We start from the raw sequence: 15,350 nt of genomic DNA on the forward strand, positions 1-15,350 counted from the left end.
CACACACAGCCCTCCCCACACCCACAAATGTCACTGTACCATCCACACTATCAATGTACATCTTACTCTGTAACCGCTTTTTAATTAAACAAAACAATACACACCCCTTCCGCATCATATGCTCTCTATTTAACACATTTCACCTATAACTCAAGTTGCAATACAGGCCATCTTTCATACAATTCTAACCATATTTCTCACAATACAAACGTTCAAAATTAAGGGGGCGCAGCCCCTTACGACGGTGTGAAGAGCGCCCGTAGGGCGCGTTGAATCACCTACTATATATACACACACCATGGTAACAAAACTATATAGATTTTTCTTTTTAATACTGATATTGTGATGATTTACTTAAAGGAAAAATAAGAGCAGAGAACTGTTCAAAAGAACCGACTCTTTCCCGCAAACTGAACCGTCTACAGCCGTTCACGGAAAAGAGCCGAGTTGCCCATCTCTTGCCCAGCTGCAGCAGAGAGCGGCCGGCCGGCCGGCAGTATTCGCAGGCGCCGGCAGGGGGCAGTGTGAGGCAGGTCACCCCCTGTGTGTAGTGTACTCCTCCCCTTCCTCCCCGGAGCAGGTAGAGGACGCAGCGCTGAACCCACGTGTGTACTGTAGCTGCTGATCCCCCACATCCACCATGACCTCCTTTCTTTCTACCCAAGCGGAGGATGGGCTGGGCGGCCAGGTGGAGAGCTACGTGTTCGGTGAGGCCGGGGGTATATACATGGGGTAGTATATACACATGGTGCGGTGTTATATGCTGGGGGTAATGTGTGCCTGGGGTGCTATGTACGTGGGGTGGTGCGGCTGGCAGCTAGGGCGATGGGGGGGGTCACATGGAGCTAGTGCCTTTATTAGGGATCACTCCATTGTAACCAGCAAAGATTGCAGTAGTGGATAATCTGCAGCTTTGGGACTACAAGTACCAGCATGCCCCCCCATTCTGGTAGCAAGCTTGTCTTTTAAAGCCCATTGCCAAGATATTGAACGCTAAAAAAATAGAAATGACAGAATGATATATGGCGCTATGCTGCCCTGATGTTACAACTCATTGCCAAGATATAGCTGTACAGAACACTGTTACCGGGGATAACTAATCCTCAGACCTGGGGAACACAGTAATACATATTAATGACCAGTGGTTTGGATGCCGGCGGGCAGAATACCGGCACCAGCATCCCAAAGGAGGTACTACCGACAGGGGTCAGGTACATATAGTTATATTCACCCTGCTCCCTTACAGCAGAACTGTGGGTTGAATAATAGCACGACCTTACATAATGTGCTAGGTAATGACGGCCTCTGCCTGTGGCTCATAGGATCAGGGTAGACAGTGGGCAATGTCTTCATGACCATAACTGCTGGTCATATGCACAGTAACATTGTGCAAGAAGACGTGTAGCTTTCTGAAATAAGCTCCAGAATCTGTGTGTGTGTGTGGCGGGTTCCTTCAGTTGTGCCATAAATTGACCATGTGGTATTCAGCCACTTACATGTTCTACTTCTGCCTAACGCAGGTTGTGAGCTGTCATCGAAGACCACCTATTACACCTTCAAGGTCGATGAAGAGGATGAATATGATCACAGCTTATCCCTGTGCACGGTGAGCCCCTGTGTCTTTTGTCCTTACAACTGGTAATGTGCGAAGAATTATACAAATAAGTCGTAATTAGGGCCAGATGTAGGAGCACCCTCGGGTCACCTCCTACACCTGGGAGCTTTGTGCTGCTGGGACTTCCAGACTCCTCCATGGACCCAGAAGGGGAAGCCCTTCTGGAACCGGTCAGCACACCAGGAGGCTGCCTGAACAGCCGGTTGGCGGGTCATACAGTAAGAAGCCCATAGGCTTCTATAGGGTAACACCAGAAAAATCTACATTTAAAAAGCTAGAGAACGGCCACAGTATTCGTTTGATACATCCTGGCCTCTGTATTTAGGTTTCGCTGTAATGATCAGAATATACTAAATGTGTGTTTTTTATGGTCCCCACAGATTAGTCTCGGAGAAGGCGCTAAAGATGAGTACAACGTTGTGGAAGTCACCGCCCGGAATCACACGGATGAGGATACCACTGTGCCCATTGCTACCCTCAAACTTTCATGTCAGACCATGGTAATTACAGAGCAGCTGTTATGTGGGAATGTGTGCCATTCAATGTTATGTTTATCTCTTATATATTTAGCCAGATCCGTCACTCAAAAGCAGTGTAGGTTATGGTGGGCGGGGTTCCACGGGTGATTGACAGGCCCATCCACCGTTATCCACAATGCAGAACCTGCATTACAAGTTCTACACATCCTATGTCCTACACAAAGCTCCTGCCCCTTACTCTCCCACCACTCCCCATGTCTGGCCAAATACCACCCAAACCCCGCCCCACGGCTGAACACCACCCCTTCCACCCAAGCACACTGACTGTGACCCAGGAGCTCCGTACACAGGAGGACAGCGTGCACTTTTGCAACCAGGCTGCAGTGGCTCATCTGTACTCTCTCCTCCTGCCAGCTCCTTCCTCCCTGGCCAGACATCCACAGTGAGTACTTCTGTACTCAGGGTACAGCCCTGCTGAAGGTGTCATGGCACCCCCCACATGGGGGGGGGGGGGGGGTTGCCCGCGATTTTCGGGAGGGGGGGTCGCGGGTGGGGGAGGGGTGCCCGCGAATCGGGGGGTTGTGTGTCACGGGTGGGGGGAGGGGTGCCCGCAAATTTCAGGAGGGGTGTCCGCGAATTGAGGGGGTGGGGGGAGGGGTGCCCACAAATTTCGGAAGGGGGGTGGGGGGGAGGGGTGCCCGTGAATTGGGGGGGGGGGGGTGGTCGCGGGTGGGGGGAGGGGTGCCTGCGAATTTCGGGAGGGAGGTCACGGGTAGGGGGTGGGGTGCCCGCGAATTGTGGGGGAGGGGTGCCCGCAAATTTCAGGAGGGGGGGGGGGTCACGGGTGTTGGGGAGGGGTGCTCGTGAATTGGGGTGTGTGTGTCGCTGGGGGGGGAGGGGTACCCGCAAATTTCGGGAGGAGGGGTCTCGGGTGGGGGGAGGGGTGCCCACAAAAGGGATTCTCTCTCTGCGATCCCTCTCTCTCTCTGCGATCCCTATCTCAATTACACTAGATCTCACACTCACATATATTTCTACTTCTAATGGGGCGTAGCCCCTCACGACGGTGTGAAAAGCGCCCGGAGGGCGCGATGAATCACCTAGTACTTTATATGTGTTATGTGTACACTGTCATTTTGTCTGCAGAGTTTTGCTTTCTTTTTGCCGATGATAATAAACCTGACTATTGAGCCCTCTGTCTGGTCCGCTGCTCCGGACCCTACACAAAACATAGGCGCAGATGTGTCAAACGGCCCGCTGAGCATAACTCGCTAGTTTATACATCTGCCCCATTATCTGATATACACTGAGTGGCGGAAACACGTTTTCACGTTGCTCTGTTTAAAGCCATTGATTGCTGTTGACAAAGGACGTTACTACGGTTACCCCACCAAAACATGGCAGCGGCTGTACCCAGAATGCCTAGGGAGAGCAAGCTTCGTGCATATGTTGGAAATGTAGACAAGCTGCTTTATATAAAAATAACTTTAGGAGATATCCAGTAATTGATGGTAATGCTACACGGCTAAAGCTACTGAAGGTAAAACTGGGAGAGTGGCATGTATGTCAGCCAATTATAGGAAAGCGCAGTTGGCCTAAACTGGCAAGTTAGTGAGCAGCGCGTTTCTTTACCACAAGATTTCTAGCAAAATGCTCCGTACTGCTTTACGTCTGGTCATGATTGGAAACCAAATTTAGGTTGGCATGCATTGAGTTGATCACTGAAGGTTGACAATTCAAAGGTCGACAGTCAATAGGTTAAAATTAGGTTTTTTTTTGTACCGAATGTCGACCATTGACATGGACACCGCTAAAAAATGTGAGAAACTCTATTGACCTTTTGACTCGACCTCTCAACACTGTTGACCTATTCAGGCGTTGCCCTAGTGACCGTATCCCTGGGAGAACTACCAGTTGCCTTTTAAACCAGATTGTATCTGAAGGTCTCCTACTGTCCCAGCATGCTTTAAATTCTGGTAACACCACAACAGGCCAGTCCCAAGGTTGTCTCTGATAATGGGGATTAATATTTATAAGCCCGCTGTATCTACAGATGTAATCTTACTAAGCTTGGCATTTGTTATTGTTCATTAGGTTAATGTGGATAACTTTGAGATCCGGCCTCCAGTTACGTTCCGGCTGAAGTTTGGCTCCGGACCTGTTCTACTGTCCGGACAAGTTATAGTCGGTAAGTCTTATCTTACTAACTGAGCGATGTCAAAGGGTTCCGATCGTTACGCTGACTATTGCATTTTACTCTTCAAACTTGAAACATGTCTTCTGCCTGAATGTTTCTGTTAAAGACTCATCCACTGTCCGCAGTCCGTTTCAGATGTTGCTTTAGAACAGTGTATGGCTATCCTTAAAACCTGAACTGTTAGTCTGCCTTGATGGCGCAAGTTGGAAAATACTGCTGTATAAGATCAGTTCTTCAGAACTGTAGAAGATTCCAGCAGCAGTGTAGTTCAGAGTCTTCAACAGGAGATTTCAGACTAAGTCCATTTGATGGGCTGCAATACAATACATAGAATAATACAGTAGGGGAGTAGCAGAGGATTAAGTCCGGCAGCGCTGGATCACTTAATCCTATTAAAGGGTTAGATGAGGATGGCGCTATCTGTATACGTGCGATAATATTACGCTAATTCTATTTAGCAAGTTGTCTGTTTCTTTCATTAGAGAAAGCAGAACATTGCAAAGGCTAAGCCTTTGGTTATTGTCGTCGTCTCCTAGGTTACAGCAGTGTTATGTTCAAATCTAAAATCTGCCGTGCTTTGTGGATTGAGCTTTTTGTCCTGTCAGATCATATTGCCATATCCTATTGCTGGGGATTTCAGCTACACTATCTGCTCCTTGATCAGTGGCATTAGCTCAGCACTGTGGGATAATGTCACACTGCACCCCCTGGTTTCCACTCATTGGGCCTGATTCTGTACTGATTGGTCCCCAGCGCGAATACGATGGCGCGTCTCTGCACATACGGCGACATCACCATTGCCAAGGTGTTCATAGGGGAGCGGGGAGTGCAGGGGAACGCCCAGTGGTTTATGGGTGTTCCCATGTCAATACGGGCAGGCTGATGCTTGCCGGAATCGAGATGACTTAACTGCCCACCCCCCTCTTCGGCTCACACCAAAGGAAATAAGTTGGTTCTGACTGAGTTTTTAAATCCGATGGCGAGACAAATCAGTCGATGGACGATGACCAGTTTGGCTGTGGGGTGGGTGAGAGTTCGGAGGTGGGGGTGTGGGGGGGTTAGGGTTGCTCCTACTAGGTAGTGGGAGAGGTGTAAGTAATTACAATTGCCTCTGTGTGGAGATTCCGGGGGCGGTCTTTTGAACGCTGCTATTTCGACCGCCGGAATATCGTATCTATCCCACGTACGATTAAAATACTTTTTTATATTTATTTGCCACAAAATTTTGTTTACTTAATTTGTTTTATCTGCTGTTTCTCGTCTCTGGTTGTGGAGTTGTCGCATCCTTATCGAGGCCTCATTATACTGCTCACAGCTGTAACAAATGAAATGTTGGGTTTATTGTGTTGGACTCCCTCAGTGCACGTTACTGTTAACGCTGCCGAGCAGGGCCCTCCGCCCTCGTTCTCTTTTCTTTGCGTTACTTATACTGTCATCTACTCTGTACTCCCTAAAGGGTCACCTTGCCCTTGCTTGCTGCTGCTTATGACTGCTGATGCAGCACCGTTGTTACCATATTGTGTCCTTGTCCTGTTAAGGCCCGTATACACGGGGCAATTTCAGCCCTATTTGTAAGTGATCTGACTAGATTGCTCAGTGTGTTTGCCCCCCCTCCCCCAAATGACGACTGTGTGGTCCCATGGCATTGCCTGACTAGACTTTGACTGGATCAACTCAGATCGCCAGTGTTCTCACCAGGGAACGCTGGTCAGCACAGATCGCTCGGTACACACTGCTGGTGCGTCGCATGTGTGTCAGTGATGTGTGCTGAACGATCTTGGCTAAACTAGATCACTCAGAATGGGGCTGAGGTTGCCCTGTGTGTATGGGCCTTAAGTCACTTTTCTTGTTTTGCTCCTGTACTTGAAAGGCAACACAGAACATCTGTGGCACCATTATAAATGATGACCAATCGTACAGTAATTCTACCGCTGTAACAATTGGGGAAATTGTTGACTTTCAGGTCTGTCAGTGTTGTAGGCAGGGTCTATATTTCTTAAACAGGTTTGTTATTATATATTCTTGTGGCCTATATTTTATAATGGGTACAGATGTGGGATTCGATATGCCTTTTGATTAGATTTCTACTAGTCTTGCCTGGCAAGAATATTTTTTCTTTTCGATTTCCACTAAACCTGAACGAATGTGGAAAAACCACTTGATACCCGTTTGATTCCATTTTAATTTGATTTTGCTTCTAGTGGAAATATCACCATGTGGAACTAATATTATTATTTTTTTTTTCCTGTCCTTGATAATTGCCCCCCCCCCCCCCCCCCCCCATATTATGAAGTAATATAAAAAAAATTGGAACATTTGTGGAGTAATTGCGCTTTTGGTTTAAATATGGGACTGGTCAGTAAGAAATCACGCCAGTAAATTTTGGTTGGATTTTGTTTACATTTTTAGCACCCCAGGACTTGGAGTCTGAAGAGGAGGAGGAGGATGAGGAAGAAGATGAGGAGGAGGAGGATGATGATGAGGAAGATTTAGTTCCCATTAAACCAGTCAACAAAAAAATGAGAAACTGATCCAGCAAATTTACAGATCTTCTAAAACGCAGTGCAATCGGGCCTACATGTAACTTACAATGTGTGTGTGTCTCCTGCACGTTCTATGTAGGTACGGTGCCTGCAGGATCCGGACACAATGGTCTAGATCAGTGGTTCCCAACCCTGGTCTTAAGTACCCCCAACAGTGCACGTTTTCTACGTCACCCAGCAGGTGCACTCATTATTCAGGCACATTTTAAAAGATCCACAGGTGGAGCTAATTATGTTACCTGTGATTCTGTGTGGAGACCTGCAAAACATGCACTGTTGGGGGTACTTGAGGACCAGGGTTGGGAACCACTGGTCTAGATTGTTGGTGTATAGATAATGGGGCAGGTGTTCTGGTGCCTTTTTGTATTGATAAAACTTATTTTTATACTTGAAATTTGAAGTTACTGATGTACTTTTTGTATATTAGAAATTTTACAATGTGTTTTGTACAGAGCAGCTGCTATCCTTTTTGTTTGTATGTAGCTGCGGGAAAATACACAATACATTTCATGAAGGAGGTCTGGTGTGTTATTTTTCAAGCTCTAGAGAATGGACCAATGTTCTATATTATAAAACTGTCTGCTGATTAAAAAAAAATGATAACTGGGCTGACCTGACCACTCCCCTTGTATCAGTGATGTCACTTCCTCAGAGTTCTGGCACAACACACTTCTGCAGTGTCCAAGCACTTCTCTTACACAACACACGCCACCTCATGAGGAAACAAAGGGCCTCATTCAGAGTTTTACACAGCACCCGGTCAATGTACTTAGAAATCCGATTGCTGTGGGTCTGCTCACTGATTTTTCGCAGAGGTTTCCTGCTGCATGGGAATATCTGTGGAACTGTATTGGACAACCATGGCAGAAATAAGAAATCGTGGCTAGAATCCACTGGTGGGAAGCATTCCATGAGGCAATTCCGTGGCTGGCATCCTCTGATGGTGTCCGTGAGAGGTAATCCAGTGGTTCATATCATGTGAAAATAATATATTGTGTAGTAATTCCGTCAGTTGTTGGAACACTTCACAGTAATGTGATCCCTCCTTTACCTACACCAGTGATGGCTAACCTTGACGCTCCAGCTGTTGTTGAACTACACATCCCAGCATGCCATCTATTTGGCCATGCTAAAACTGATTCTGGGATGTGTAGTTCAGCAACAGCTGGGTTAGCCATCACTGACCTACACAATAGTGTGAGTTATAATGAATGTGTGTAAACTCCAGGTACAAAACAGACACAGAAATATATATATATATATATATATATATATATATATATATATATATATATATATATATATATATATATATATATATATATATATATATATATATATATATATATATATATATATATATATATATCACATACAGCAGACCGGCACACTCACTGGCTCAGACGCTAGATTTCTCCTTTGCTGGGTGCCCCCACTGGAATCATGGAATAAACAGTAGTTTGGAGGTGCGGCACTCCCCGCAAATTAACAGGACATGAAATGGTTTAAAGGCAACGTTTCAATGTCTTTATTGCGACATTTTCATCAGGCTAACATAATACATGACAGGAACATACCTTTATTCACCTCTGTGCAGTTAGGACAGCGTGACTCCCCGCCTCCCACACAGTGGGCGCTTAGGGATGATGTCATCCTGCTGGTGGATCGTGCTACCATCACCATGGGAACACTAGACAACAAAACGATTACAAACAGAACAATGATATGCAGGCTCATGCTGGGTACTTGCTCTAATCGCTATTATAAACATTGTCACTTGTGCATCGTTTCACATAATAAGCAAATAGGGAAAACAATTACTCTGACTTTTTGTAAGTAATAAAGCGCATGAACAATAGCAAAATTGGACCAGCAGCATTAATGAATAGTATAGCGCTAAGTATATTAACATTGTGCGCATTGGACAAATATGTCTTAAAGTAAAAAGGGAGGAATTTCATAATGTTAAGAAAATCATTATTATAGCTTCCTGGCAAGACAGCTGATGCCCAGGTGCTCATTTAACCCCTTTGGGGCCAGGGTATCAAGGCGGTGGATCCACCTGGTTTCACATTTCAATAGTAACAAACCACGGTTTCCACCTCTCAGGTTCAAAGGAACATGATCAATCATTCGGTACCTTAAAGAAGGCAACGAATGTTTGAACGCCACAAAATGTTTAGGGACAGGTTGATCACATTTGCCTCCTGCGAGAGCTTGTCTAATAGTGGATCTATGAGTTGTTATGCGCTCTTTAAAGGTTCTTTCCCTTTTGCCTATGTATGAAATTCCTCCCTTTTTACTTTAAGACATATTTGTCCAATGCGCACAATGTTAATATACTTAGCGCTATACTATTCATTAATGCTGCTGGTCCAATTTTGCTATTGTTCATGCGCTTTATTACTTACAAAAAGTCAGAGTAATTGTTTTCCCTATTTGCTTATTATGTGAAACGATGCACAAGTGACAATGTTTATAATAGCGATTAGAGCAAGTACCCAGCATGAGCCTGCATATCATTGTTCTGTTTGTAATCGTTTTGTTGTCTAGTGTTCCCATGGTGATGGTAGCACGATCCACCAGCAGGATGACGTCATCCCTAAGCGCCCACTGTGTGGGAGGCGGGGAGTCACGCTGTCCTAACTGCACAGAGGTGAATAAAGGTATGTTCCTGTCATGTATTATGTTAGCCTGATGAAAATGTCGCAATAAAGACATTGAAACGTTGCCTTTAAACCATTTCATGTCCTGTTAATTTGCGGGGAGTGCCGCACCTCCAAACTACTGTTTATATATATATATATTTTTTTTATCGGTCTCTGAGCCGATTTGAGCATTTTGCTTGTGATACACACACCCCTTATGGCATCCATAGTGGCTCTTATTAATGCTGAAAAGATGTGTCCTCAAATCCAGCGCCAATAATCACACTGTGCGAGAGGTCTAGAGATCAGGTCTTCTGAGATCCAGGTTTGTTATAGCCGGTAGGTTGACGTTCGTAGATCTGAAGAGGACATGGGTCGATGTTTGTTATACATTGCATAAGGCACATGTTACTGACTTGGAGGGGGATTGGAGACATGTAATATTTATGAGTCCAGCTGGGTTTCTATGTAGCTGCAGTGAGGACGGGTTTAGGCTTGGATCTGTTGACATGTCCTCAGCTAATAGAAGCAGGGGATATATACTTGTAGGAAGTTTGAATGATTTTTATGGTGATAGGTTGTTGATATTACTGTTAAAGTATTAAGCAAAAAGCTTGTGAGTGTTGGTAAGGCCATGTACTAAGCCTTCAAGAGCGATAAAGTACCAGCCAACCAGCTCCTAACTGTCTTAACATGACAGAAGCTGATTCGCTGGTACTTTCTTCACTTTATCACTCTCCAAATCTTGTTAAATATTCCCCTTAGCCGCACAAGTGTCACGTACACGGGGGTGTTCTGTAGACATAGCTGCATGTTTGTACAATTGCCAGGTTTTATGCAAAGCTGTCCTCTGCGGTGTGAGAACTACTGTGACTATTGTGAGGGCCAGGATGAAACGGTCCTCCACTAATACTACCTAGAGCAGGGGTGGCCTAACCTGTCCTCAAGATCTACCAACAGGTCATGTATATCAGGCCACCTGTAGATCTATCGTAGGAATGAATGCAGCAGGTTTGAAAATGTGGCAGTTAGTAATGACTACAGCTGTGCACCAGCTAGGGAGTCTGGGAAATGTGACAGTTAGTAATGACTACAGCTGTGCACCAGCTAGGGAGTCTGGGAAATGTGACAGTTAGTAATGTCTACAGCTCTGCACCAGCTAGGGAGTCTGGGAAATGTGACCGTTAGTAATGACTACAGCTGTGCACCAGCTAGGGTGTCTGGGAAATGTGACCGTTAGTAATGACTACAGTTGTGCACCAGCTAGGGAGTCTGGGAAATGTGACAGTTAGTAATGACTACAGCTGTGCACCAGCTAGCTAGGGAGTCTGGGAAATGTGACGGTTAGTAATGACTACAGCTGTGCTCCAGCTAGGGAGTCTGGGAAATGTGAGTTAGTGAGGACTCCAGCTGTGCACCAGGTAGGTGGTCTGGGAAATGTGACAGTTAGTAATGACTACAGCTGTGCACCAGCGAGGGAGTCTGGGAAATGTGACAGTTACTAGTGACTACGGCTGTGCACCAGCTAGGGGAGTCTGTGAAATAATGACTACACCTGTGCACCAGCTAGGTCATTTGGAAAATGTGGACCGTGGGTAGACCTCGAGGACTGGCTTGGCCACCCCTTGGCTAGAGCACTGCTCTAATGATAACTGTATATGTAAAATGTTTTTTTTTTTTTTAGTAAACATAACATTCGTGCAGGTAAAACACATGTGAAGTAAATAGGATCCAGGTGACTAGCAGACAATGTCGACTCTAGGTCGAAAGTGGGCATATGTTTTTCACAATTTTTGGTGCCTGGTGAGGCCACCTACTGAAGCATGGAGAGTGATGGAACTACACTAACTGGGTGTTTACATGTTTAAGTGTTGACATGGACACAAAAAAAATGGTAAAACACTACTGTTTCATGTGCCAACCTTTTGCCAATCTAACTTTTGATGTCGACTTTTTGGCTGACTACATTGTCTGTAAAGGCACCAATACATTAGGACGATTGCACAGCTGTTTGGTCACTTTTAAACTGATTCTGGCAAGAAATCAGACGAAAAGTGACCAAATCACGTTTGATGCTCGGTCCTGTAAGTATCGCATCGGAGCCTGAAGATCCCACGTGCTACACGATAGATTTATCGTGTTGCCAAGCCTTTCCGCGGGCCTGGCTGGGATTTAACAATATAAAAAGAAAAAGTCGGGCGCAATATAGGTGTGACATAATACCCCTTTCACACTTGCAAAAATATCCTGGGTTTTTGCACATGAATGCGCATCAACTCGGGATTTAGCTCAGTGTGAAAGGGTCTTGTCACTTGCATTCCGGGATTTCTACCCAGGTCCTGACCTGGGTAGATTCCGGAATCGACACGGGATGTGGTGAGTGTGAATGGGTATTCGGGGTCAGTGTGACCCAGATCCTGTTCACTGCAGTGAAAATGCGCCGCTGCGAGGTGCTGACATCTCCCAGCGCCGCCCCGGCCAAGCCTCCAGATGACGCTTCCCGCCCAACTTCATTCCGGGTTAGGTGGCCAGTGTGAAAGTACTTGCAAGCCAGGTCGTACCCGGAACTTAGAACCCGGCTGCAAGTGTGAAAGGGGTATTAATCAGATCACCAGAAAATTGGAAATACAGCTCTCAATAGTAACAGAGTTAATTACTTACTGAATATGTGTTTTTTTTTTTTTAAATAATAAATATACTTCTTAAATAAGAATTAAAACTGGCGGGATAGCTTACAGTTTATTGTATGCAGTTCCGCCACCTGGGAATTATGCGGGCGGTTCAAGAGGGATTGTGGGTAACTAATCCCTTCGGAGAAGCCGTTGAACTCTACACTGTGGACCGACGTTCGGAGTGAATTAAGTCTCTGCTGATTGGCTATATTTTATTGCTGGCATGCTTCCAAATAGACGCATCTTAATTTAATTAATTACCTGGGAAATATTTGTGGTCAAGGAGTTAAAATCAAATCAAAATAACCGGTACTCTTTACCTAGAAGGGCGCCCGTCGCGGGCATCGCGGGTACATTTATGTATGGCCGCGACGCGATGCCCGCGATTTCCCATTGAAACCAATGTTAAACATGGAAATCGTGTCGGTCGCGTCGCGGCCGGCCATAAATGTACCCGCGATGCCCGCGACGCTCCCGATTTCCCATAGGAATCAATGTTAAAAGGCGCGATGGACCCGATTTTACTGTTAAATGCCTCAATCCACCCGATTTGGCCATAGGAATCAATGTTAAATGGGCCACAGAGCCCATTAACCCTTAAATGTCCCGCCCAATTTTTAACGCCACCCCACGATCCACGCGAACCCGAAGCGTGGCGAGCGCAGCGAGCCCGCGAGGGGCGGCGGTACGCGTCCTCCGACCTTTTCATGCCCTACTATCCACTAGGGCGTGGTGTGAGAATATAATAGAGTGGCGAGCGCAGCGAGCCACCGAGCCCGAAGCGTGGCGAGCGCAGCGAGGGGACGCGGATACCTTCACAGGTAGACGCCGGACACCTGTGAAGCCCGCGAGGGGACGCGTCTACCTGTGAAGGTATCCGCGTCCCCTCGCGGGGCTTGCTGCGCTCGACACGCTTCGGGCTCGCTGCGCTCGCCACACTATTATATTCTCACACCACGCCCTAGTGGATAGTAGGGCATGAAAAGGTCGGAGGACGCGTACCGCCGCCCCTCGCGGGCTCGCTGCGCTCGCCACGCTTCGGGTTCGCGTGGATCGTGGGGTGGCGTTAAAAATTGGGGGGGACATTGAAGGGTTAATGGGCTCTTTGGCCCATTTAACATTGATTTCTATGGCCAAATCGGGTCCATTGAGGCATTTAACAGTCAAATCGCGGTCAATCAGCCTTTTTAACATTGATTCCTATGGGAAAATCGCGGTCATCGCGGCCATCCCGATTTACCCGCGATGACCGCGATTTTTACCCCCGATCACCGCGATTTCAATCGCTGGCGCCCTTCTAGGTAAAGAGTACCAAATAACCTTTGAGATTTAAAATTGATGTACGGTGGGATTGCCATTGTAGTATTCATCTTTCTGGGAATTCTAAATCTGCCTTATGTGTATATGGGATAAATCAGTATTGTTTATCATCATGACACTATAGCGTCAGCTTGGTACAGCAGAGCCACACCCAAAGGTGCTGTGTCATAGTTATGGCAATGTATATTGTGTAACCCACCACAAGTCTCTGTGGGAACTGATGTGTAGCTCAGAATATTACTGGAGTGCATGTTTCCTTTATAGAATGAGATAACATACCTGCCGAAATTAGAGTGTAGGCTGATTGGGACCAGGGGTGTGGCCACATCCTGCTGGGGCGTGTCTGTATAATGGATGGGCTGTATCCATGTCAGAGGCTTGCCTGGTGCTGAGAAGCGGTGACCAAACCTATTTCCACCCTTTACTCCCCTCCTACCACCCTTTCTATACCACATGCAACAGTGACTGGTACATGCATCACCCTTATTGCTATGCAGAGCAGAATGAAGGTATCGCACCTCCCTACTCCCGGTCCCTCCTTACTACATTGAGGATCCTTTGACATCATTTAGCATTGCAGATGTTTCCACTTGCTCCTCAGAATGAAATCCTACAATGTCTCTTATTTGTATGATCCTCAGGGAACCGACGTGTCCGGGAGGAACCGGGCCTACCAGAGCCTACAGCTTTGCCGGAGTATTTGCAGGCGTCACGGAATGAGATCAGCAGCATCCAGCGGACCCTGGACAGCCTGTTCAACCTTCTAGAGGGAACCTTGTAATATTGTATTGTCTTGTGTTGTATTGTTTGTTTAATGTGTAAGTTGTTTTATAAACCAGTGCCTTATTTTGTGTTTAGCGAAGGGGCTGATACTGCAGCGTCCGTGATGTATACATATACTTCTAATATTATATTACCTTTTATACTACAGAGATAAGAGTCTGTTATGGAGGATACTGGGGGTTGGACTGGCCTACAATGGTCCATGGGAAAGTACCTGGTGGCCCCCACATCCTGATGGCCCATCTCCTGCTCTAGGGTTCCGGTCCCAGACTGTGCACTTACATTATACACAGTGACCTGTCACATTGCGCTGCACTGGGCCATGGTGCCTTTTATACAGTGTATTGCTGGTATTAATCTGGATTAATATCATGCAAGCGCTAGCAGAATTTACTATATAATGCCGTGGTTCCCAAACTTTTTGGGAACCTTTTGGGTCTCCATGACTTTTTCAAGGCGCCCTTATGCCAAAAGAATTAATATGGGTAACTAGGTGGCCTGTGCGAAGATTTCACATGCAAATAAAATACAATTCATTTTATAGTGAGGTTGGTGGTTTGTAGTAGGATGAAAGAACTGATTAATAGCCAGCATGGTGGATATTAATAACGGGTGAGATACTGACACGCAGGGCAATGCAACGCTATCGCCCCTACACACGTAGCGATGCCCCTTGCATCTCTCTGTCTCTACCCCTGCACCTCTCCATCCCTTTGTTACCGCTGCATCTCTCCTTCCCGTCATCCCTGCACCTCTCCATCCCCAGCTACATATCACTATTCCTCGTAATATTAAAATATAAAGCATAAAAAAATCCAAAAACCTGCCCATTTTCTATCCTAGACAGCAGGTGGGCGGCAAGGCGGGGGCCATGACGAGCAGCAGTCAATGGTCGGGCGGCAGGGCAATGGGCAGGGTGGGTGGCAGGGCCATGGCCGGGAGGCGATGGGTCATGTCTCCTTCCCTGCAGCCTGCGCGCCAAGCACTCCCATATGGCACTTGCAGAAGCCAGCCGTCACAGCTTGCGCTGGCTCTGCAGTGCTGCTGGCCAGCTGAAAGTGGTTGGGAGCAGTGCTGCCCATCGGATTGCTGA

The 15,350-nt window shown here is 46.6% G+C and overlaps 1 protein-coding gene across 2 annotated transcripts; it reads left to right on the forward strand.

The window, feature by feature from the left end:
* The first annotated feature begins 520 nt into the window (after positions 1-520).
* Positions 521-14,843, forward strand: NPM3 (nucleophosmin/nucleoplasmin 3). Of its 2 annotated transcripts, none has more exons than XM_083149654.1 (5): positions 521-707; positions 1,521-1,606; positions 1,996-2,115; positions 4,189-4,282; positions 14,116-14,843. In XM_083149654.1, the coding sequence occupies exons 1-5, from the start codon at positions 641-643 to the stop codon at positions 14,253-14,255; spliced, it is 507 nt and encodes a 168-aa protein (XP_083005780.1). In that variant the 5' UTR covers positions 521-640; the 3' UTR covers positions 14,256-14,843. The 2 variants fall into 2 exon arrangements, with proteins under 2 accessions (XP_083005780.1, XP_083005781.1); XM_083149655.1 differs by lacking the exon at positions 14,116-14,843 and adding an exon at positions 6,701-7,348 and having other exon boundaries at positions 536-707.
* The last annotated feature ends 507 nt before the right edge of the window (positions 14,844-15,350 follow it).

Source organism: Crinia signifera, chromosome 6 (genome assembly GCF_055691185.1).
Source record: "Crinia signifera chromosome 6, ASM5569118v1, whole genome shotgun sequence".
Classification (NCBI taxonomy): Eukaryota; Metazoa; Chordata; class Amphibia; order Anura; family Myobatrachidae; genus Crinia; species Crinia signifera.